The sequence below is a fragment of the Phyllostomus hastatus genome, unplaced genomic scaffold (genome assembly GCF_019186645.2).
Source record: "Phyllostomus hastatus isolate PE091 unplaced genomic scaffold, TTU_PhHast_1.1 phas_contig_113, whole genome shotgun sequence".
In the NCBI taxonomy this organism is placed as follows: domain Eukaryota; kingdom Metazoa; phylum Chordata; class Mammalia; order Chiroptera; family Phyllostomidae; genus Phyllostomus; species Phyllostomus hastatus.
Window position 1 is genome coordinate 3475835 of NW_025333530.1, and position 24920 is coordinate 3500754.

Sequence of the window (24920 nt, forward strand, 5' to 3'; positions counted from 1 at the left end):
TCCACGCTGATGCTGGCCTTTGCACTGGTCTCCATGAACTTGATTTCATAGTCCAGGGCCAGCTCTCTCCTGGTTCCTTCGATACTAGTCTCTTTGTTATTCAAGTCACACTTGTTCCCAAGCACCACCTTCCCAACATCTATAGAGGTGTGCTCCTCAGTGTTTCAAATCCAGTTCTGGATGTTGTCAAAGGTGATGTCACAGACCAGTACGATGCCCACTGTGGCCCTGTAGTAGGCATAACACCCTCTTTTAAAACCAAACACTCTGACTTAACAGGACATTATGTTGACTCCATAAAATGGGAGATTATTGTCACAGGTCTTTGTTATAATTGTTAAAGCGCCACCTGCTGGAAACATTTCATAATACATACCAATCTCTGTGAGATGCTGGTATCAGAAAGATGAGAATTGTCAGTTCCTGTCCACAAAAGAGAACCTAGTTTCAAAATACAAGTAGTGAAAATGGCACCAGCAAACCCTCTCTTCTTACAGTGTTACCACAGTCCAACTGCATAATTCATTACCTCTATACAATACTAGGAAACTATTCATCAGGGGCTTTTTTTAATGGCATAAATTTCTACAAAAAATATTGAAAAATGAATATTGTTCTAATGGGCAGAAAAGGAATTTACAGGAGGGTCTCAACTTAAGAACATGTTGTGTTTCAAAACTTATGTATAGGCCAGATGTTTAAAAGCACACTGTCCAGGCTGGTTAAGAAACTCAGTCTTTACAAACTTATTTAAACCAGGATGCCTTACTGCACAGTTATTTTGTTGCTGAATGTGATTCACAATATTGCTTCGCTGGAACACTGAATTCCGAAGTTTAACTTGGGAAGCCCAGACTGGAGTTGTGTTGTCCCTCCCGTGGGAGCAGGCCAGGGGAAACACTAGGACTAAGGGGGATGAATGGAAAGAGCAGGGCAGGGTAAGACAATTTACCACCTACATGTGCAGCATAAAAGGCCTTACTTTAGGTCGATTTCCCTTTAAGTGTTCTGAACTGGGACCAAAGACAAAGTTCATTTAATAAACACCCAACAAATGAGACAACCATAGGACTAGAAACATAGTGAAAGGCTGATGTTGACCTTGAAGAGCTCAACCCCTGGTGAGGAGGGGCAGTTCAATGGGAAGCACTTCAACAAGAGCCACAGGAGAGATGTGAACAAGCGCCCCAGGTGTCTCCATGGGGTTCCTGGTTGGGCTGGCCTGAGAAAGGCTGCGTAGGAGGGACGGCACTGGAGCTCAGCCTTGACCGACACGTGGGAGGTTGTCACCTGGGATTCCCTACATCATCACTATCCCTATAGATACAGGTTTATTCTTAGGTATTTTAAGAAATAATCTGTGTATTAGTCAAACTGAAAGTCCTCCCCAAAACGGCAAACATTTTAACATAAACTTTTTTCACTGATTGACTGTTGTTATTGGTAGGAAATGGAAAACCAAACATCCGTTTTAACTGACTTCACAAAATGAGAGGTTATTTTACTCCAAAAAAGAAAAAAAAAGAATTTCAAAATGTTTATTCTGGCAAATAATCTGTGATCTGAATCTGAATTTCCTTTTATCACAATGTAGCCCCCAAAAGATAGGTTTATTTCACCTTACCCAAGACATGGTTCTGAAAAGCTGGATATGAAGAAATGTTGAATATATTAAGTCATGTAAAATCAACAAGGGAAACTGGTTAATCAAAGAAACCACACAGTGGATGTATTTCCATGAAATCAAAATATTTTAATAAAATGAACACTTACCATCAATTTCTTTACTATATTTTTATCAAAAAGAAGTTTACATACAGAGTTTTTGTAGTGGTATACTGATCGTTGATATCATAATGATGCTACTATGAACACCTTTATTGAAGAAGTGTCATAAAAATCTTGTGGCGCATAAATATTTGGTAGGAAGTAGTGCCGTATCCTCCTTTAAGGGGGAGGACAGGGCTCCTGGGCTCACTGCACTCCAGTGTTTCCATGGCACCCACACCTGTACTTCAGGATTCCTCTGTGCTGCCCCACCCACCTCCCTGCTTGACACAGTCACCAGATCTCACCTGTGGCTTCTGAACAATGGCTTGCTTCCTCAGTGGGGCAAAACCCAGAGGCCTCTAACTGAGGAAACCTACTCCAAAACCACCCTGGACTGCCCCCACTCCTGACCACTCAGCCCAGACAGCCTGTTTTCAGCCATGTCTGGTGGCTGGCTCATGTGGGCATCTGCCCCCTCCCCACTTGCCCACCTGTGCCTCAGAACCCCAGAGGGGGGCCCACACCTTGTCTCTTGACACAGACAACCACTGGTCCTCCAACACACGAAAACGCAATCCTAACCTTGGCTTCTGCTTAATCTTGGCATTTCTACTTTTGATGCATTATTCTGTTTTCCCCTGTGAAATCTAACCACTGGATCCAATCCAATGCGATGAAATGTTTGAGTCAATTTTCCAAGTGTCCCCTCAGAACTCAGCAGGCTCTGCTTTATCCCGTGGCAGTGCCCCGCTTCCCAGGAAGCCTCAGGTGTACATCCGCACCTTCTCCTCCAGCTACAAGACTGCAGAGTGGGTCTCCTGGAGGTTCTCCTCAAGCTTCAGTGCCAGGTTGTCGATTCCAATGCTGGTGACCGGGGGCACGCTGCTCTCGGCCGGCTCTGCCGTACGCGTGGGAGTGGAGCAGAACAGAATGAACCCCACCATGATGATGGTGAAAGACAGGATGTAGAGCCCGGAGAACTAGGAGGAGAGAAGAAGAGCTACGGATTAAGCTCCCTCACATACACATCTTTGCGGCTGCCTTTGGACAAAACCCTCCTATGCGTGCACACTGGTGAATGCCTGGTTTCCGACATCACCACCTGGCACATCAGCCAGCTGCTCCTTGCATCTCTAGGAAATGGAACTTTTGCCTTTTTCTGGGACAGTCCAGCTCTACCCCGCCTTGCAACTAGTTGCACATAATTGAGAGAATAAAAGGTCAGTATGGATGGATACCCGGGGAGTGCCCAATTTGGACCCAAGGCACAGCTTACAATATTGGTATGAACAGAGGAACCCAGGACCTCAGATAAAATGTGGATGTACAGATGGGACTCCTTGTCATCAATCCCTCACGAACACTATTCTAATAAAATCCATTTTGTTAAAATGTAATAAATTATCTTGTTTCCATATGCAAGTGTTACACAGTAAATTTATGGTGGACTGAGCAGATTCGGATTATTAGAGCTGGAAAGAGCCTTAGACAACATTGTTTTCAGGAGAGTCTGAAGCCCAAAGAGGCTACTGGTATAAGGTGCAGCTGGACAACCACAAAGAATGGAGCCTGGCAGGACCAATAATAAGCTAGAGTCCATTCTGACGGACACACCACGAGGATGGACGGAGTTCCTGCTGACCTTCCCCAACCTGTCCTTTTCTCAGGGATGAAAACAATCACTCAGAACAAAATGCATAAGAAAAAATGCTAATTCGTTGTGTATTTTTACTGAAAATAACATTTTGACATACTGCAAAGTTTAAATAAATGATAAGTACTCTGTACATTTGCTTTTATTTGAATTGAGGATCCATATAAAAGCTCAAGTGTTAAGGAAATTAATATTTGTTTTTAACAGCAAGAAAAGTAAAACATGGAGAACAGGGAAGGGCTGACCAACAATGACACAGTAAAAGTTAGGGAAACTATGTAGCATAATGATGTGTGATTACATGCCCAGGATCATTTGGTTTTTTTTTTTCCCCTCCAAACAAGCAAACACAATTTATAAGTGGTCCTGCTAAACTGATTTTAAAATTAAGAATGGAGCATGCTACTTTATTCAAGCCAATAAGTATTTTTAAATTAGCTTAGATTTCATAGTATGACCAATAAAAAGGACTGTAATCAGGAGATAACAAAGAAAAATAATAACAAACCAGGATGGGTTAGGGAAGGAGAAGAGAAAGGTGAGAGGGTGAGAGGATGAGAGGGTGAGAGAGAGAGAGAGAGAGAACACAAAATACACTCCCAAAGGTAGAAGGAAAAACTAAATAGGTTTTTGAAATGAGTATTAAGTAGACTGCTGGTAGTCTCCAGCTGTGGACTTTTGTGGGTCCCCCTGGCTTCGATGTGTTAATATTGTACATGTGCTCAATTACTTCTTCACCTAAACGGGGGGTGTCAAACTCATTTTCACCGGGGGCCATATCAGCCTCACGGTTGCCTTCAAAGGGCTGAATGTAATTTTAGGACTGTATAAATGCAACTACTCCTTAACAGCTAAGTGAGAGCTAGGTGCTGCCACCAGGTAGAAACAAGGTGTTGGGCCGGATAAATCAAGGTGGAGGGCCAGATTTGGGCTGCGGGCCTTGTGTTTGCCACCTGTGACCTAAGCCTTTAGAACTCCTTAAAGAATGCAATAGCCACAGCCCTCCCTAAGGCAGAGAAGACATCATGGAATTCAGCAGTGATGCAAAGCCAATGTTTAGGTCAAGCTGAGATATGCAACTTGAATACTCTTCAAGCTTTAATTCTTCGATCCAATACTCAGCACAGTGACCAATACATAGCGGGTGTTTAATAATGTTTACTGGGGGGAGAAATTCAGAGAATACTAGAGGAAACCCTAAAATTTTTAAGTTGCTATTATGAAAGTTAATTATGCTCTTATAAGATGATCACTGTTACCTGTGGGAAAACTATATAACTTACTCAAAAAACATCTTGGTTTGGTGGTTTTAAATATTTTGGGGAAAAAAGTATCTTATCCCTCTTAAAAAGGCAGGTGATTATATCAAGGCACCTGTATTATATCAAGGGAGAGATTGTGAGGGAGTGAAGTAAGCCTCCAGAAGTAGAGACTCTTAACTTTTTTCTTTTTTGACAAGAAATTCAAAGAATATTAGAGGACCTATACAGAAAGTTTCTGTGACCACTCTGTTCAACAGGTATTTATTTACTCAGGGTCAATTCCAAAGGAGGCAGAGTCTGATACAGATGAGTGTAGAGAATTTGACATAGTCTCCAATTTTGAGAACAGTTTAAAGTCATGTGGCCAAAAAAACGCCACACACAAGGGCTTTGCATAGGAAAGCTAGAGCAGTTAAAGAGCAAGTATTTACATTCGGGAGCTTAGAACAGTTTGGTAGTGACAAGTGTACTTTTACCTCTAAGCTTTCATTTCTTTACCCTTACTTCCTCCTTTGACATTATTTTACTTATAAGGGAAAGCTGAAGTTAAATTACTAAAGCTAAATCAGAATGTTTGGTTAAAAAAAATGGGGGACAGGTGAGCAGGGCCAGCAGTTACACTGCTGAGCTCTCAGGGCCCCTTCAGGTGTGGCCTTGAACGGCAGAATGGAAACGCTGCCCTCCTCCGTTTTTGGCGTGTGAAATGCAAGCACAGAACCACGAAACAACTCGCTTCCACAGGAAAAACACCCAGGCCTGTCTGGATCCTTCTGATTCACTCTGACATTTTTTTTTTAATTTTTTAATGATGCTAGTAAAAACCTAAAAATATTCTTTCAGTCTTTGTTCAGGAATACCTTAACCAGCAAGTGTGCAAAGATCACAGCTGGTACCTGTCACAAGGAACCATGCAAATCAAAATGGTTTACGTTCCTTGAGTAGAAATTTCTGAGAACCCCTGATCTAAGCATTGTAAGTTCAAAGCCAATTCCTAGGAATAGTGCAAATCAATGCCAAAGATTTCTGCCTGGATACAAAATTTACCACTGCTATTGCCTCCTGAAACCAAAAGTATCAAATCACAGCCAACATCCTATTTGTTCAAGTGACTGTGGGAAAAGACAGGTTGACAAGCCTTTACTGAGGGTGTACTAAGGAAAGGTGGAATTCTAAGGTGGCAGGTCTCAAACACAGTCCAAAGACTCTTGAAGGTACCCAAGAACTTTTCAGGAAGTCTGTAACTTCAAAATTCATTCAGATAATACTGAGATGCTATTTGCCTTTTTCATTTTCATTCTCTTAGAAGTGCAGAATCAACTGTTCTAGATATTATATGAAATGTGGTATCACAAGGCAGAATGAAGAACCAGATGTGAGAATCCAGCTGTTTTCCATTAAGCCACACATTAAAGAGATTTTTAAAAATGTAAATCAATGCCATTTTCACTAAATTCTTTTAATTTAAGAAACACAGTATTTTTCAAAACTAGTTTATGCTAACATGAGTTTATTATTTTCTTAATGAGTTAATATTTTAAAACATCTGTTTTAAATTCTAATATCAAAAGTCACAGAACTAAATGACCTGCAGTCCTCAATTTTTAAGCATTTTTTAAAGGATCCTGAGATTAAAAGTATGAGAACTGTTGTCCTAAGAGTTTTCAAATTTGCTGTGAAGTACAAAAAAAACTACTTATTTGGTCCTCTCTAATGCATGAGATTTTAACTTGATAAATTTATAAGCTTGAGATTCTCATCTTAATAATGAAAATAGAGAGGAAGGTGCAGTGGAAAGAAAACTAGACTATAAGACTGATAACTAAGATTTAGTGTTGACGCTACCACTAGCCCACTGCTCACTAATGGTAAGTCACTTAATTGCACAAAACTCCCTGGGCCTTTGTTTCCCTATCTCTAAACTAAGATCATTCATTCTGTAATTTTCAAGGGAAGGTGTATCAGACTCTCCAGAGGCACTGTGTTTGCTGTCTTGCTTCCCTGGGGGACACGGGTCCATTCCCTCCCACCCCACTCTCCTCGAGAATTACTACATCTACCAAGAGCCGTTACTGATTAAGCAGGTTACACTTGGGAATGCTGTGAAGCTGCAGACACAAAAAAGTTTGAAAACCACTGGACTGAATTACCTTTAAAGTCCCTTACAATATAAAACTACTATCAAAGATGGAACCATTCCAGCCCACTGCATGCAGGATAATATGATTACCTCCTTTCCCTTCCACTGGGCACCACAAATCTTTTATCTGTGTACTAGGGCTTTGCAAAATATAAGTGTATCAAATTAACACATTGTACACCTTAAATGTACACACTTGCCAATTATATCTCAATAAATCTAAAGGAAAAAAAGGAAAGCTCAGGATGCCCAACCAAGGTTAGATGGTCTCTCAGAATCAACAGCAGCCCTGGGACTCCTTGTTCGTCACCAGGCAACACGCATCAGCACTTCCATGCTGTGGTGTCCCGGGCCACACCAAAGAGGAGGTCCATTGCATTTTGCCATTTAGAAGAAAAAAAACTAGAACAACTCTTATTTGGGCCAATTTTCTAATTCAGAAGCAGTAAGAAAAGAAGTGAGGTTTGTTCAGTGAAATTCACACCAAGAGGATGAGATGGTTTTATTTTGGATCTAAAATCTTGAAGAAACCTGCTACTTCATTTGAACTAAGCAAGTGTTCTCATTTGAACATGATTTCCATTTGCTTACCTTATAACCAAAGAGAAAGAGTCCAAAGAAAAGGCTGTAGAGGTCAGCTGTCAGGATGCCCAGGTTGACCGAAGTGGCACTAGTAACTTGAATCACCAGCGGCATGAAGCTATACAGGCAGAACATGCAGATGGCAAATGCCACAAATAGCAGGGCTGTGAAAACACAAAGAAATCAGAAGACAAGGTGCTTAAGTTAAGGTCCAGCTGCTACAGAAAATTGCCTAATCCTTTAACATACTATCTACAAAGCTCCTAGTTATTATCAGCATTGCAAATGAGACATAAAAAACTCTCAGGAAAAAAATAACAGTAAGACATGATATAGGTGAAGGACTTCAAAAATCTAACAGTTGTGAATGGCCAACCGGCGACCTTCACAAAAATTGGAAAACTCCAGATACAGATCTAACTGAAAGCTCACGTGACCGAGGTCAGCCTTTTCAGAATTTCTAGTAAAGGCTATTAGGTTAAAAATTAATGTCTATGGAGGTTCATTTGTAAGTTCTCGGAGAAAACTCAATGCAAACCACTACAGTTCTCTGTGTATTGAATTACCCTGTGATTTTACAAAAATGCCTAAGTATTATTAAAATGAAGCATTTATTTCCTAGTGTGTGTTTGTGTCAGAGGAGAGGATATTGACTAAAAAGAATGATCATTTATGTACATACCGATTTTCCAGTCCCAATGAATGTTGGCGATGTCCTTATATTCCACAAGCAATCTATGAGCGAAACTAGAGGTCACAAAGATCCACATACTAATTCTCACTATTTTATAAGCATTTAGTTGCTATACTTCAGATAAAAACAAGAATTATGTTGACTTTTGAATTTGTGTAAGGCTATAAAAATAACTATATTTTGAAAAATAAAGATGACAAAGAATAACACCAGAGAAGTCCATGAACACATGCTGGCCCCCCGAGGAGCGCTCTCCAGTAGCAACAGGAGGAAAACTGACATTCCGTTTTCCCCTTGGATAGGAAGCTAATGTTTTCTAGAAGTAATTGAGAAAGAAAGTCTTTACTGGTAATGCCTCTACCACATGTATAAGAAAACAAGGCATTGTTCTTGACATTTCAAAAATCTAACATATATTTAGCAAGTAACTGATTTCAAAAGTGAACCTGGGCAAAAAAAACCATGGATATTAGTAGCTGGGAAGTAATCATCTAACATATTGCTTATTTTGTTTTTAAGGAAAATTTCAGACTTACAGCTGTATGCCACTGATAATTGTTCCAAATAAGCCCACCATTCCTAAAAACTCCTGTCTGCTCAGCTTCTTCACGATGTATTCTTCACACACATTAGAGATGGCATAGAGGGAAGCCCCAAGGAGGACCATGATGTCCCCGATCAGCACGTCACTACCTGCAGGAAGACAAGCCACCCACAGGGGCACACGGTCAACAGGAAACCTCGTTAGCTTGCTTCCAAGAGTTTATCTGGCTTGTGTTCATTGAAATTAAGATTTTTGGAAGAAGTCCTGATTTCTAGAAGTTTAAAGACTCCTGATCTCACTTTCTGGCATAATTCTGCTGTGATTTTTCATATTGTGACTCCGCAAGAAACTAACAGCCTAGAAGATGGTGATATATGCCTTAATGTAAGGTCTGAGAAAATGATTCAATGACATGAAAAATTAATGGAATTTATTGAAGGGAATTAATTGAAAATCATAGGGAAGGAAGCAAAGTAAGTAAGGTAATTTTTCTCATAAAGGAGATAATGAAGTCACTTGTGGGTTGAGTGAATTCAGAGACCTCATTGAGATTTTATACCATCAACTGCCTGAACTTTGAGCCAGAGTATCAAAGTGTTTTCATCAATAGAATGCACACAAATCCTCCATTTTTTAAAAAAGATTTTATTATTTATTTATTTTTAAAGAGGGAAGGGAAGGAGATAGGGGGAGAGAGAGAGAGAGAAACATCAATGTGTGGTTGCTAGGGGTCGTGGCCTGCAACCCAGACATGTACCCTGACTGGGAATCAAACCTGTGACACTTTGGTTTGCAGCCCATGCTCAATCCACTGAGCTACGCCAGCCAGGGCTCCATTTTTTTTTAAAGAACCTATAGTAGGTTTCCCAGTAATTAATCTAAATGTATGGGCCCAAAAAAGACTACAAATATATAAAGAAACTTTTTTCATGAAATGAAACAAGTATGACAAAAAGGAACAAGAACTGTCAGTGGGGAGGAACATAAAGAGTGCTTTGTGGAAGTGATTACAATGACAGAAGAAGCAAGAAAATCTGAAAATAAAATTAAAAAGATATGCCCTTGCTGGCGTGGCTCAGTGGATTGAGCTCCAGCCTGCAAACAGGAAGGGTTGCCTGGGTTGCTGGCCAGGTGCCCAGTTGGGGGCATGCAGGAAGTGACTGATCATGCATCTCTCACACATCAACATTGCTCTTCCCTTTCTTCCTCTCTCCCCCTCCCTCTAAAAGTAAATAAATAAAATCTTTAAAAACAAATAAATAAACTCAAAAAGACAGTTAACCAGGACATGTTTCTTGCCTTTTACTATGTATTAGAAGAATAAAAGCAAAAGCCTAAGCAAAACTTTTCCCTGTGACTGAACCAGAAACAAGTAACACAGTCTTACCTGAACTGTCTTCCCTCCCTGCTAGTATGTCTGCACCAACCATAGTTCCTACCCCCAGCAGGCAGACAGCCACGGCAATGAAATGGATTACTCTGTATCTTGCATAAAGAATAAACCACGAAAGAGCCATCAACACAGGAATCCCAAAGCAATCCAAAAGCTGCATGGAAGGAAACAACATCTGTCATTAGCTAGCACATAGGTAATTACCAGTAAATAATAATAAAAGTTAGCATTTATTGAGCATTGATGATTGTCAGCCTTGTACTAAACGCTTTGCCTGCATCAACTCATTTAATCCTCACAGCAACGCTATGAGATTGAAACTGCAAATCTTGTGCGGAGGAACAAAGGCCCAGGGAGGTTCAATGAGTTGCCCGAAGTCACCCAGTTCAAATACAGAGAGACAGTTGCTGAACCAGGAATTCTGCCCAAGGGCCTGTGCCATTTTGCCCACCTGGGTTGATCCTTAAATTCAATAGGGACACTTTCCTACCTGCATGTCCCCATTCACTCAATCAATAAATATTTAAGCTTGGGAAGTCCTGAGAGGAGGTGGAATGTGGAAGAAAAAAGAGACAGGCCCTGCCCTCATGAGCGTTCAGAAGGCTGGACAGACACAGAACAAATAGTCACACAGCCAGATACTTCATTGCAGTCGGGCTGGTTATTATGAGAAAGCAAGAAGACCCCAATCTCCCTGACCCCACCATGTCAGACAGACGTTTGGTCACAGCAAATACAGTGCTTGTCATCATATGTTCCTCCACCACCTGCTGATCCTGGGTCCAGAAAATAGGTACTACACCCCTGATATTGCCAGTCTGAAAGGCAGGGGGTTAAAGGTGACAAAATTATAGCAAGTCCAAAATCATTTGTAAGATAAAGGAAAAATAAAGATTTCACCCACTCAATTCTTCACAAATTTCGTAAAGTATATTCAAGGATAAAAGATAGTCCTTACACTAATGATGTTTCTCAATCTGCTGTTTTATTGCTAATCCTGTTGTTTTTAACATTGTCCCTGATTCTCTCTGAATCTGTTTAATCTTGGACAAGGCAGGCCCCTAGCAACATCCAGCAGCCAGTTTGATCCTGTCCACAGCTGTTTACTGTCTTTCACTGTGATGCCATCACTGGAGTCTGCGTCCCGCCCATGTGCAGGCATGGGCACCTTGCCTTGTTATTTACTCCCGCTGCAGAAGTCTAATCTCCTAAATGCTTTATGGAGCCTCCCCGAATAACAAAGCATTAAACGATGCAAATGATAATAGCCTGACCCGGATGACACCAGCAGAAGCCAGCCATAATGACTTAACAAAGTCTGAACCACATTCCTTACATAAAAAAATTAAGAAAAGTAACTCCAAAAACTCTCACAGGAGACTCCCTCTCCTCAAACTGTATCTTAAAATTAAACTTAAATTTGCTCTATTTTTAACAATGTTGATGGGCAGATGAGTGACCATATAAGGGAGTTGCCTGTGCTGTGATAAAAGTACCAGACTCCCCGGGCCCCTGACCAGCTGTGTGAGTGACATCCAGTCACCCTGGGCCAAAACATGAAGAGATCAGACCAAATGACTTCACAAGGAAGTCCCTTCCAACTCCAAAACTCTAAGACATCTCATCTGTTATCTCTTGCATTCAACCATTTCTTGACATGGAATCTCCTTTTCAAAATGTACTCTCAGTGACTCTTTGATGCTTTCAGTTCCAGGAGTTCTCCTATTTAATTTAATCTTTAAAAATTATCTTGTAGTCATAGTAACCAAGGTACCAAGTCAGACCCTGGGGGATGGGGAAGGCACAAGTATAAAAATGAGTTACACTGTCTTAGCGATACAGTGGAGTACAGGAGAAGATGAAATTGACTAGGCCTTAGAGACTGGAGGAGGGGCTTCAAAAAGGGTTACATTCTAGAAAGAAAAGAGCAGCACAAAAGAGAAGCCTCTGCCAGTGGGTGGGGACCCTGCTGATGTGGCAGTGAAGTGGGAGGAGACTCAGGATGTCCTTGGCCACATCATGACCTTCATGAAACTATTGAATTCCTACTTGTAATTACAGAATCTTTGATGGAATCCTTAAGAAGGAGGTTCAAAGACCATCAGATCCAAACTTCTACCCTTTCAGATCACCCAGGCCAGAGATGTGTTCAGGCAGAGAATCAGAATTCCAGTGACAGGCACTCTCCACTGCTGGAGGGGGCTTTAGTTGTTAGATGACTTTTCAAAAATATTCTCCTTGCTACAGCCATAAATGCAAAACGTTTGACAACCAAATACTTAGGTTTTTCTAAGAGACCAAAATGAAATACATGAACTTCAGTCACAAAAACCCAAGTGCAAGTATGTGTGCAAAGTTGTGTCACAACTTTGTGTTTAGATCTTGCATGAATTCAAAACTTCTAATCATTTATAGTCAGAGATCAAAGTTTCTGGAAATTGTAATCAACTCATTGAATTCTGTGTGAGATTATTAGGGAAGGTGTGACTACAAAATGCTATTTTCTACATACTTATACCCTCACTGCTCACTGTTTAAAGTATAGTTAATATCATTTGTGATGAACTTCATCCTTCGGGTAACTCCTCATTTTAATTTTTATGAAATTCTGGGTTTTTTCATGTACCTCCTATAATGTCTGTCTTAACAAATATTTCCTATCTGGGCTTTTAAACCCACACCAGTCAAAAACCAAGAGGTTTGCTGTGGACAGTGCTTAGCACAATGTTACAGAAAATAAATAATTTAATAAAATGTATTCTGGTATTAATAGCATTTAATGTATAATCACATTGGAAAAATCTTTATATTTTCCAAGTGAAGTTAGTCTAATCTCCCTTTAATTTTTCCACATTCTTAAAATCTGGAGATTAAATGTGAACGTCTCTGTTTTACACAGTGAGAAAATCATTGTATAAAAAATTATAAATTCAACCCTGGCCAGGTAGCTCAGTTGGTTAGAGCATCATCCCAATAGGCCGAGGTTGCATGTTTGGTCCCTAGTCAGGGCACATAAAAGAATCAGCCAATGAATGTGAAGTGGAACAACAAATCAATGTTTATCTATCTCTCTCTCCCTTCCACTCTCTCACTAAAATTAACAAATTTTAACAGAATTTAAGGTATAAATTCATTAAATGGTGAAGTCTAAACCTGGCAATGGAGTCTATCTCACTTGTAACTATTTATAAGACATTGTGTTGTTGGTAATGGTTAGTCAGAGCCACAATACGTCCCATAGTTTCCAAACATTAAGACAACCAAATCAGTCTTCCTCAACTCCACCAAGTTAAAAGGAACTGCTATACAGAAATATTTTTCTTTCAATCCAGTGAGAATAAACTAATAAATGAGGATGTAAGTTTTGCCTTTGGCTACCATCTCTTCCCAAGATGTCTGGTAGGTTTCCTCCCGTTGCTCCTTTGTCTTGAATGTGCACTTTATTCACAGACCTCCAATTTTTCTGTAGTACCAAGATACACTCATTCTATACGCCACGTGTGAGCAACATATAAACAGAACTCACAACATCAACTGCCAACGAAATGTTTATGCTTATTTTGGTAGAAACTGTTTTAATCTGCTATAGGATTTTCGGTTTGGGAACTCATTAACTTGTAATTTTCACTAATTCCAGAAAACCTTACTCATTAGCACATATGCGTTACTGGAAAATAGGCAGCATCCACCTGTGTGTAGGTTTTTCAAGTGAACAGGTTTTCAATAAAATTAGGTTAACACACATGAGTTCAGATTCTTCTCTTAAAGCTATAAAAACCACACTGGTTGGAAGACTCCCTCTCACCTGGACACTGGTTAGGGTGGTGTACTGGTATGCTCTGATGATCAAGTAATTAGCTTCCACGTCTGCTAGTCCCAGCAGAATGTACTTCCACCATTTCCTTTTTAAGATGTATAAAAGGTTATCACTGCCTGGTTGAAAGAAATCTAGATTAGTACACGTTACTTGGAAATGAGGCCATGCATGCTGATTTAATGTTTGCTGTGTATTTTGGGTGTGTCCCCCCCAATTTCCATTATTCATAACCCAAATTCCTACAACAGTTCTTCAGAGTCAGTCAGATTCTTCCAGTACGAGGCCCCAGCTAAGGTGTCATCACAGACCACGTGTTCAGTGATAGCATCAGAGAGAAAATAAGGAGAAAAGTGGTTAAATTCCTTTCTCATTGTGATAGAAATACAATATCCAGATATGGGTTTGGATGTTGCCATTCTTGACAAGCTACAGATTATCCTGGGAAATGACATGTTTTCTAATGAAGTCTTTGGCTATTTAACCTCCACCGATGGGCTTCTTCACAGGAAACTCTTTGGAAGAGATATGTTCTCATGAGAAAATTGTCAGTGATAAGTTTGGAAGAAAGACTTAGTGGCACCGTTGAAGAAACACCTTGTATTCTCCAAATTCTATTTATGCAAGTTAACTGTGATTCACTTCTTTGGAGAATCTAGCGTCACTGGAAATAGGGAGTTGGCACATATATGAGAAGGCTTATTGTAAAATAACCTACAAGGAAATAAAGGTAATGAGAATCATAACCAGATAATTATCGTTAAAACTCAATTAATAAGAAAGTCCTGAAAATACAGAGTTAGTCTTCCTCAACACGAGATGGTATGAAAGGCACCTAAGAGCCCTCCCTTCAGGAGACCGTATTGCTGTGTTCAAGTCATGCTGACTTGCTAAAGCCAATGCTCATAGAGGAGAGCGAAGTCCAGGGCTATTCATCATGTATCAGTTCTATTTCTAGTTCCTAAAGCTGGAAATAGTTGATATATTCCCCTTTGGAGGGTTTCCCCACTCCTACAACTGATTTCTATTTTCTTTCAAAAAAATTTTTTTTATCGTGACACATAGGAATATTGTCAATGCTTTAAGGTTCATATTAAAACATGGTTAGCAAATACTACATTAAGGCTTTTATTTTGTGCCTTAGATATGATAAAAATGGAAGGATTGTACCCTCCCAATTGATTTGGGTTACCCATCATCTTCACATTCCTAAATTCAATCTAATTTAGCTCTTCTCTTGTGGGAAGAATTGTTATTATCATGACTAGCAGCCCCTAATGCAGAATGGTGGTAAGAGCGTGGGCTCTGAGGCTGGCTCCCCAGGTTGGAATCCTGGCTCCACCAGTTACTACTTGTATGACTCACAGTAAGTTATCTGAGTACTGCATGCCTCAGTTTGTTCATCTGTAAAATGGGAATAATAATAATATTCACTTGACTTGTTGAGAGGCTTCAATGAGTTAATACCAAATCTAAAAAAGTTAAGCAATTAAAATGATGCCTGGAGCAAAATGTTTCTCTCAGAACCTAGTTTTTTTCTATTTTTGTATAGCTAATGAGAAATGATAACTCTATAATAATTCTAACACAACTTAACCAGCCAGTGATATAGATGCTAACTCCTTGCCAATTCCTTGTCTTTGTTTCTCTCATAACATAGCCTTGATCTATGTGCAATTGATGCTCCATTTAGCAATGTCTCCACTTAGCTGGAAATACAGATTTTGGAAAGTGAGGTTTTTAACTTTAAGTGTTTTAAATATTGTCTCTTAATCTTATCAACAAGAGGCAATAAAATAAAACCTACCTTGTAAGAGCATTTAAATTTTTTGACAACTTCTATTCCAGTTTGGTGCTACTTATTTTAATCCACAGTTTCAGAGAATATGCATGAATCTCTAGTCACTACTTTCACAGAGCAGGCATCATATTTTTCTAATGACTTTTATAAAAACAGCAATTATTTTTCCTATTCTTAGTTTTGCCTAATGTTTTATTTTTAAATGTCTAAAAGCCACTTTTTAATGAAGATAATTTGATGAAAAGGTTAATTCCCACATTTGGCATACCTGATTGAAATACCAGCATCACGGTATAAGTTAATAACAGCAAGCAATAGTTGATAAAGCTCTGAAGCATGGGGGCATTCACTTTGTATTTTTCTGCCAAATACTGGCTTGTAATGGCTGTTCCACATATACACAAGGACAGCATCTGACCCAGGGCAATTGTTTTCAAAATATTCCTAGAAAATAAAGAAGGAAATCTGAATAACTTGCAAGTAAGTTATGTACCTTGGACACAAATACATAACATGCATAACACACACAACACACAACACATACTTTAGTGATCAGCAAAAAAAGAAAATGTTAATTATTTTAGGTGGTTAGTTATTTCATTGTATTGCTTACTTTATATGCACAAAAATTAAACTGTCGGTTTTTAAAAAGGATTTTATTTATGTTTAGAGAGAGGGGAAGAGAGTGAGAAAGAGAGGGAGAGAAACATCAGTGTGTGGTTGCCTCTCACATATCCATGCTTGGGACCTGGCCCACAACCCAGGCATGTGCCCTGACTGGGAATCAAACCAGCAACCCTTTAATTCGCAGACCAGCACTCAATCCACTGAGCCACACCAGCCAAGGCTAAACTGTTGGGTTTTGAGAGACTACATTTTTATTCTTTTATATTTCTAATTTCCCCATCAGTACCATAAACATACATATTCTCCCATTTTATTAACCATCCATTTAGAAATCATTTTGATTACTTAGCTATGTCATACACTATTTGATGTGAGTGTGTGGATGTTTTATGTGTATATTTTTTAAAAACTCAGCTTTAACTCATTTTAAAGTCTTCCTACTCATTAAATGTTTAGCATATTCTCATTCTTTCATTCTCCCAGTCTTGATTTCTTCAACTAGAAGTAATGGTTTTCAACGTTACCTGCATGTTAGAATCACAGCTCTTTTAAAAATGCCAGTATCAGGCTGTGCCTGATGACCTGAGACCAATTATGTCCTCACATTTTGGGGTGGATCCCGGGCAGGCATCAGTGATGGTGAAAGCTCCTCAGGTGATTCCAACATGCAGCTAAGACTGTGAATCACTGCTCTAGAGGCTGGCACCTTGAATCTATAAAAGAATAAAACCCAGAGTTCCGGCCCAGATGGAGGTGTAGGTAGAAACACTTTGCTTCCTCTCACAAGCAAAAGGAGGATAACAACGAATCTAAAATCAATGAACAACCAGAAGCACCAGAAAATCAAACTGCATGGAACTCTGACAACCAAGGAATTAAAGAAAAAATCAACCAGACTGGTAAGGTGGATCCCGAGGCAGCAAGGATGCAGAGGAGCAGAGCTGACTGCTGAGTTTGGCAGAACTGGGCTAGAGGGACTCACTTAAGGGGGAAACTGAGACTCAGAGCTGACTGTGGGCTACAGCTGGGGTTGCCGTGGAGGGAGATGCTTCCAATCTGACTCAAGAGTCTGTTGGAAAGTGCACTAAAAATGAGCGGGTAGCTGCATTGCTCCCTCTCTGGCCCCTCCCACACAGACAGCACTGCAAAGAGGGTTGCCCTGCCTGGGTGAATACCTAAGGCCCCACCCCCTTACAACCTATCAGCTGCACCAAGACAAAGAAATGTGGCCCAAATGAAAGAGCAGAGCAAAACCTCAGAACTAAGTGACAGGATGAGGACATTGCCAAACTATCTGATGGAGAATTTAAAGCCCTGGTAATCAAAATGCTCACAGAACTGATTGAGCTTGGTTGAAAAATGAAAGAATAAATGAAAGATACCCAAAATGAAATAAAGCAAAATATTCAGGGAACCAACAGTGACAAGAAGGAAACCAGGATTCAAGGCAACGATTTGGAACAAAAGGAAGAAATAAACATTCAGCTGGATCAGAACGAATAAACAAGAATACAAAAAAATGAAGAGAGGCTGAGGAATCTCCGGAACACCCTGAAACATTCCAATATTGGAATTATAGGGGTGCCAGAAGGAGAACAATAGCAAGAAATTGAGAACTTATTTGAACAAATAATGAAGGAAAACTTCCCCAATCTGGCAAAGGAAATAGACTTTCGGGAAGTCCAGGAAACTCAGAGAGTCCTACAGAAGTTGGACCCAAAGAGGAACACACCAAGGCACATCATCATTAAGTTACCCAAGATAAAAGACAAAGAGAGAATCCTAACAGAAGCAAGATTAAAGGAAAGAGTTACCTACAAAGGTGTTCCCATAAAGCTATCAGCTGATTTTCTCAAAAAAAAAAAAACAACAACAACAACAAAAAAACCTTGCAGGCAAGAAGGGGCTGGAAAGGAGCATTGAGAGTCATGAAAGGCAAGGACCTACATCCAAGATAGCTCTATCCAGCAAAGCTATCATTTAGAACAGAAGGGCAGATACACTGCTTCCCAGATAAGGTCAAGTTAAAGGAGTTCACCATCACCAAGCCCTTACTATATGAAACGTTAAAGGGACTTATCTAAGAAAAACGAAGATAAAAAATATGAACAATAAAATGACAACAAACTCATAACTATCAACAAATGAACCTGAAAGAAAAACAATGAAAACAAAAACTAAGCAAACAACCAGAACAGGAACAGAATCAGAGAAATGGACCTCACACAGAGGGAGTTCAGTGGGAAGGGAGAAGGGAAAGATAGGGGGTAAAAGGTACAGGGAAGAGGAAGCATAATTAGTAGGCATAAAATAGACGGTGAGAGATAAAAAATGGTATAGGAAACAGAGGACTCAAAGAACTTATATGTACAACCCATAGACATGAACTAAGGGGGAAGGGAATGCTGGAGGGCCAGGGGTCAGGGTAGAGCAGGGATAAAGGGGGAAATTGGAAAAACTGTAATAGCATAATCAATAAAAAATACTTTAAAAAAGGGGAAAAAAAGAATAAAACCCAGACCCTCTCCTTTACCATTTTAAGAATGGGAGGCACCTTAAGAATGAACTACAAAACTGCAGTCTTGCAACAGCCAAGCAACCAAAGGGCTAGAAAAGCACACAGGTGCTACCGATTGATTGTGCATGAGGCACTAGCTGGCAGAGCAAACTGGGAAAGGTTTTGTGGAAGCAGTGACATTCCAGGCAGGTTTGAAAGTATATAAAGGATTTCTAGAGGAAGAAGTAGGGAAAAGGAATTCAGAAAGAAGTAACTAGGACCAAATGCAGAGAGGCACAAACATGCAAGAGTGGGCTCAGGAAACACCAAGGGGTTCAGTGTGCCTGGGGCACAAGGGCCACAGCAGAGAGTGCCAGCAGGCGAGATGCGTGGAAAAGTAAGTTGAGGCTACTTGGTCAAAAGGTTTGAACGGCACACCGAGAAGCTTGGCCTTCGTGCCATAGACTGGTGGGGCCCATGGAGGTTTCTGAACAGAGGGATTTATGAAAGCAGCTCTGGTGTTTAGGAAAAGAAGAATCAGTGAGATGGGAAATTAGGCAGGGAAGCCAATAAGAAAGCCAGTATAATGACGCAGGCCAAAGTGAGATCTGAATAAAGCCATATCAGCATAAGTGGAAAGTAGAGAATGATTTAAAAGACTCTACAGAGCCTAGTGCACCAAAAATCTCTGGGGGAGGTGTTGAAAATGATATCTGGGTTTCTAGACTGGATGACTGGATGGACTGACCAGGACAGGGAATGCAGGATGAGAACAGCTTTGGGGCAAGGGGAGAGTAGTGAGTGCAATTTGAGAGCAGAAGAAACTGAGGTAGCTGAAATGTTGAGAGGAAGAACAATAACAGGATTGGGACAGACAGAATGAGATGGCCCCCAGGGAATCTCTGCTTGCGGGTATTACTGCCCCTTGTAATCTCCTCCTCCAGAGTGTGGGTAGGATCTGTGACTTGCTTCTAACCATTAGAATACAATAAAAGTAATGGAGTGTCACTTCCACAAATACACTGCATAAGGTTATAACTTTCATCTTGCTAGGCAACTCTATCGATTCTCTTCCTTGCTGGCTCTGATGAGACAAGCTGCCATATAGAGAGGCCCACATGGCAAGGAACTGAGGGTAGCAACAACTGGCAAGAAGCTGAGGCCCGAGACTTCCGGCAAGATGGAGGAATAGGTGGACGCACCGTACCTCCTCGCACAACCAAGAATAGAACAACAATAATTTACAAATATAATATCATCACTCAGAACTGTCAGAGGATTTATCTGAATGGAAGTCAGACAGCCAAGAAGTTGAAGTAGACCCGTACATCCAGACTGGTAGGGGACGACGAGCCGGGAGGGCACGGGGCTGGCGCAGGTCGGCGGCGCGTGGAGGTCGGGAGAAATTTGGCGCAAAATCCGCGCGACAGCCATCCGGGGAGCAAGAACACAGTGGTGATCCCTGAGTATGCAAGCTGCGGCTGGGGGAACCAGTGAGGCAGCGATTGTGGACCAGGGCAGAGCTCACAGCCCAGGATCCCAGGGAAGTGTCTGAGCCCAGGAGAACCGAACTGCGGCCATTGTTCCCTCCCATCCCCAATCCCGCCCCTGCCCCCGCCCCCACATATAACGTCACAATCTAGCGACTGGGGTGCCCAGTCCCAGTGAACAACTAAGGCTCCGCCCCCCACCATAACAAGAGCGACCAGACCGGAAAATAAATAAATAAATAAATAAATAAATAAATAAATAAATAAATAAATAAATAAATAGGAGAGACAGGGAAAGACAAGACATGTTTCCAGCAGAACAGATCAGTCCCCCAGGACTCATCCTTTTGAACGACCAAGAAAAAGCCAATCTATCAGATGCACAGTTCAAAACACTGATGATCAGAAAGCTCACGGAATTGGTTGATTTTGGGCACAATTTAGATGAAAGGATGCAGGTTACCATAAAAGAGATGCAGGAAGATACGCGGAGGAGAGCCAATAGTGAAAGGAAGGAATCTGAGTCTCAAAACAATACAGTGGACCAGAAGGAAGATAGAATCAACCAAGCAGGAAAGCATGATGAAATAAGAATTCAAAAAATCGAGGAAAAGCTTAAGTGCATCCAGGACACCTTTAAACGTTCCAACATCCGAATTATAGGGGTACCAGAAGGGGAGGATCAACAAGTGGAAAAGTTATTTGAACAAATAATAAAGGAGAACTTCCCCAATCTGGCAAAGGGAACAGTCTTCCAAGAAATCCAAGAAGCTCAGAGAGCCCCAAAGAAGCTGGACCCAAGGAGGAACACACCAAGGCACATCATAATTACATTAGCCAAGGTAAAAATGAAGGAGAGAATCCTAGAAGCAGCAAGAGATAAGGGGACAGTAACCTACAAAGGAGTTCCCATCAGACTGTCAGCTGATTTCTCCAAAGAGACCTTACAGGCAAGAAGGGGCTGGAAAGAAATATTCCAAGTCATGAAAGACAAGGACCTACATCCCAGATTGCTCTATCCAGCAAAGCTCTCATTTAGAATGGAAGGGAAGATAAAGTGCTTTACAGATAAAGTCAAGTTAAAGGAGTTCATCATCACCAAGCCCTTATTTTATGAAATGCTAAAGGGACTTATCTAAGAAAAGACAAAGAAAAGACATGTATAGTAAAAGGACAGCAAACTCACAATTATTAACAACCACACCTAAAGCAAAACCAAAAGAAACTAAGTAAACAACTAGAACAGGAACAGAGCCACAGAAATGGAGGGCACATGGAGGGCTAGCAGCAGGGGGGTGGGAGGAGGAGATAGGGGGAAAAGGTACAGAGAATAAGTAGCATAGAATGTAGGTTGAAAATAGGGGGAGGGCAAGAATAGTACGGGAAATGTAGAAGCTAAAGAACTCACAAGTATGACACATGGACATGAACTAAAGGGGGGGAATGTGGGTGGGAGAGGGGGTACAGGGTGGAGGGGAGTGAAGGGGGTAATGGGACAACTGTAATAGCATAATCAATAAAATATATTAAAAAAAAAAAAGAAGAAGAAGCTGAGGCCCTCAGTGCCACAATCCACCAGGAAATGCATCCTGCCAAACCAAAATGCACTTGGAAGCAGATCCCTCCCCAGTCCAGGCTTCAGGTGAGACCCTGCCCTGGATGCAGCCTGACTGCAGCCTGTTTGAGACCCCAAAGCAGAGGGCGGAGCTAAGTCATGCCCAGATGCCTGATCCATAAAACCTGTGAAATAATAAATGTGTGTTAAGTTTGTGGTAATTTGTTACAGAGCAAATAGATAACAAATACAAGGTTGAAACTCTGGACTTCAGAAAGTTAGACCATATCTGTTTTGCTCTCCACTACATATCCAGTGCCTGGTATTTTGTTGTCACTCAGTAAATATTTGTTGAATGAATATAAATGGATAAAGTAATTACTATATAGACCCAAATATACGGTACCCCAAATATTATACTCTTCCCCACTTTTCCAATGGAGTACCACCACAGTCAGAGAAAGACAGATTATGAGAGTGCCATGACACTGAAGCTAAGAGCGGAAAAACATTTTAAGAAGGAAGAAATCAATTCCGTAATGTCCAAAACTGCAGAGAGAAGAGGTGACATTATAGCTAAAGAGACACAGCTGGCCTGGCAAGCTGGAAGTTGCTAGAGATCTTTAAAGGAAAGCTTTTTGTTGGTGGTAAATCCTAAAGTCAGATTTTAGTTGGCAGTTGGCTGGGTGAGAAAAGATGAGCGCCAAACATAAACAGCTCTTTTTAAATGATGAAAAGAAGAACAGGAATGTGGCAACAGTGTGGAGAATAATATTATCTTGTTAAAGTATCAAGGAAATTTACAGATGTTTGGGAGATGAGCAGAAGCAGTAAGAGTAAAACCTTAAAGACTGACAAAACAATTTAAGAGGTGATGAAGACTGACAGACAGTTCCTGGAAGGTTTAGGGACAGGAATTGAGAATGTTGCAATTTTTATTTAAAATGTTCTCTCTATAATCATGTCCTTTCAGAGCTCTTCTACACAAAGTAAAAAACACCAAAACAACAGAAGGCAGAGAATATCTACTCTAAAAGCTTACAAAGTATTCTTTTCTCTGGAGTAGTTGTTTCTGTAACATGCAACTGACCTCAAACAATCCTTGCACAAGGGCAGAAAAAGAAAGGGGAAGTTTGCTGGGTGAGACAACGCTCAATACACTTGCAGGACATCTACTTTGTGGGAGGCTATGCAGATACAAAATGGAGCAGGCTCTCTCTGTTCCTTGGAGGTTCAGATATGACTGGAAATAAGTAGGCATGCAAAGGAGCAATTAAGGCACAGCCAGACAAGTGTGAAAACAGACTAGTTCAAAATAAAAACAAAAACTTCAAGAGTTCACAAGATAGGCACAGTGAGGGAAGCACTCCAAGCAGGAGGAATAGCATATAACAAGGCACAGGGCTAAGACGGTATGGTACACCCAGGGACTTCAGGTGGGCTGGCGTAGCTGTGGCACAGAGTGTAGGAGAAAAATAGCAGCAGATGAGGACGGATCACTCAGAACAGAAGCCAGGTCAAGCAGGGTGGTGAAGTCATCAAAATCTTCTAAACAGTACAGTGATTAGCGAGGTGGGAATTGAGCATTTCTAGAAGTGCCATTGTGTCATGGCACACGGCCCCAAAGCCTCATCCAACTCCTAACATTAAAACAACATACACAAGACAGATGGCGTAGACAGAGGGGTATAGAATAATACCCAGTTTTCTGGATCAGGCAACTGGATAGATAGCAGTATGGCTCATCAAGATCCCCAAAACAGGAGGACAAGGCACACTTGGAAGGGAGAATAACTCCATTTGGAACATGCTGGATTTTGCTAAATTGTGAGACAGTCAAGAAGAAACGTCCAGTAGGCAGTTTGGGGCTGAGAAAAACGACTGAGCTGAAGAAACAGACTTGGGGATCATAAGCACAAAGGTGGTAACTGAGGTTGGGATGTAAATGAGATCACTATAATGTACACATAAAAAATGAAAAGAAAAGAGAGTTTTAAAAAACAAAACACCCTTCAAAAGAGCAACACTTAAGGGGCTGGAGGAGGAGGAAGAATTATAGGTGGAGACGAACGGGCCTGGCCAGAGAGGCAAAGAGAGAACAAGGCAGGAAGAACACTCTGGAAGCAAGAGACAATGGTGTCTTAAGGAGGAGGTGCTCTTCAGTTTGGACGGCAGCAAACCCCACAGCCGTGCTGGCTCCACTCTCCCTCTCCACAAACCCAAGAACTACACTTAGCAAGAGTCAGTGCTCTGAGTCACTGCCTCTAATGGGATCACTTCCCTGTCTAATACCTTTCAGTAGTTCCCCTTTGCCCTTAGAGAAAAGCCAAACTTTAAAATGGCCTATAAGGCAACCTACCATCTGACCCCTGCCTAGCACTCCAGCCTCATCTTGGACTACTCTCTCACAGCTTGCATTTTAAATTTTTTAAACTTCTTATAGGATATTTAAAATATAATCAAGTATAATACATAACCAACATGTATTCGAATACCTACCTGTGCAGGGTAAGTAGAGGCAGTCTGGCTTCCTCACACAGGTGTACAGGTAGCTAAGGGGAGCAGTGTAACCATAGCCTTGGAGGGGCCTGATAACTAGTGTTCTCATAGCCTTGAGACTGGGTGCCATAAACTATTCCCATAACATGAAGTGGGCTCGCATGTGCAGAATTATGTTGTGTCATGTAATGTTCTGGCAGTTTTCTGGCTTTGTTCCCCTCTAGTACTTACACAGGTATGGGCTCCCTGCTGGGGGTGATGATTATGAGAGACACACAAGGGGATAGGTGCCATGATGGGTGCCACGCTGGGGAGCAGGGGCCACGACATGAGGCACGCAGGGAGACACGCAGCTTGCAGCATGCATGACTTGCCCATCCATGAATAAAGGCATGCCAGACATCCCAACAGCTCCGTGAAAATTTTTCCGTGCAGGTACACAAATCTGTGGACCTGCCTGGCCTTGAAGGGTGGCAACACAATCAGCATAGCCATCAGGATTGGTTGCAGAACGGTATGGAGTTGGCACCCCAGGAGGGGGGGCTTGGAGTGGCTGATCACCGGCAGGTAGTATTTGGTGGCCAGGCTCCTGGCAGCTTGG

At 41.1% G+C, this 24920-nt stretch overlaps 1 protein-coding gene across 2 annotated transcripts in view; it reads right to left on the reverse strand.

Annotated features, from left to right (window-relative positions):
• Positions 1 to 1730: 1730 nt before the first annotated feature.
• SLC35F2 (solute carrier family 35 member F2) overlaps positions 1731 to 24920 on the reverse strand; it is a 176838-nt gene continuing 153648 nt past the window's right edge. For both annotated transcript variants that reach the window (XM_045836550.1, XM_045836558.1), the window contains exons 2-8: positions 15920 to 16095; positions 13842 to 13969; positions 10031 to 10190; positions 8636 to 8792; positions 8088 to 8140; positions 7415 to 7569; positions 1731 to 2750 (exon numbers count right to left, since the gene is read on the reverse strand). In XM_045836550.1, the coding sequence (XP_045692506.1) occupies positions 2565 to 2750; positions 7415 to 7569; positions 8088 to 8140; positions 8636 to 8792; positions 10031 to 10190; positions 13842 to 13969; positions 15920 to 16064 (984 nt within the window). In that variant the 5' untranslated portion in view covers positions 16065 to 16095 and the 3' untranslated portion in view covers positions 1731 to 2564. The remainder of the gene's footprint in view (positions 2751 to 7414; positions 7570 to 8087; positions 8141 to 8635; positions 8793 to 10030; positions 10191 to 13841; positions 13970 to 15919; positions 16096 to 24920) is intronic.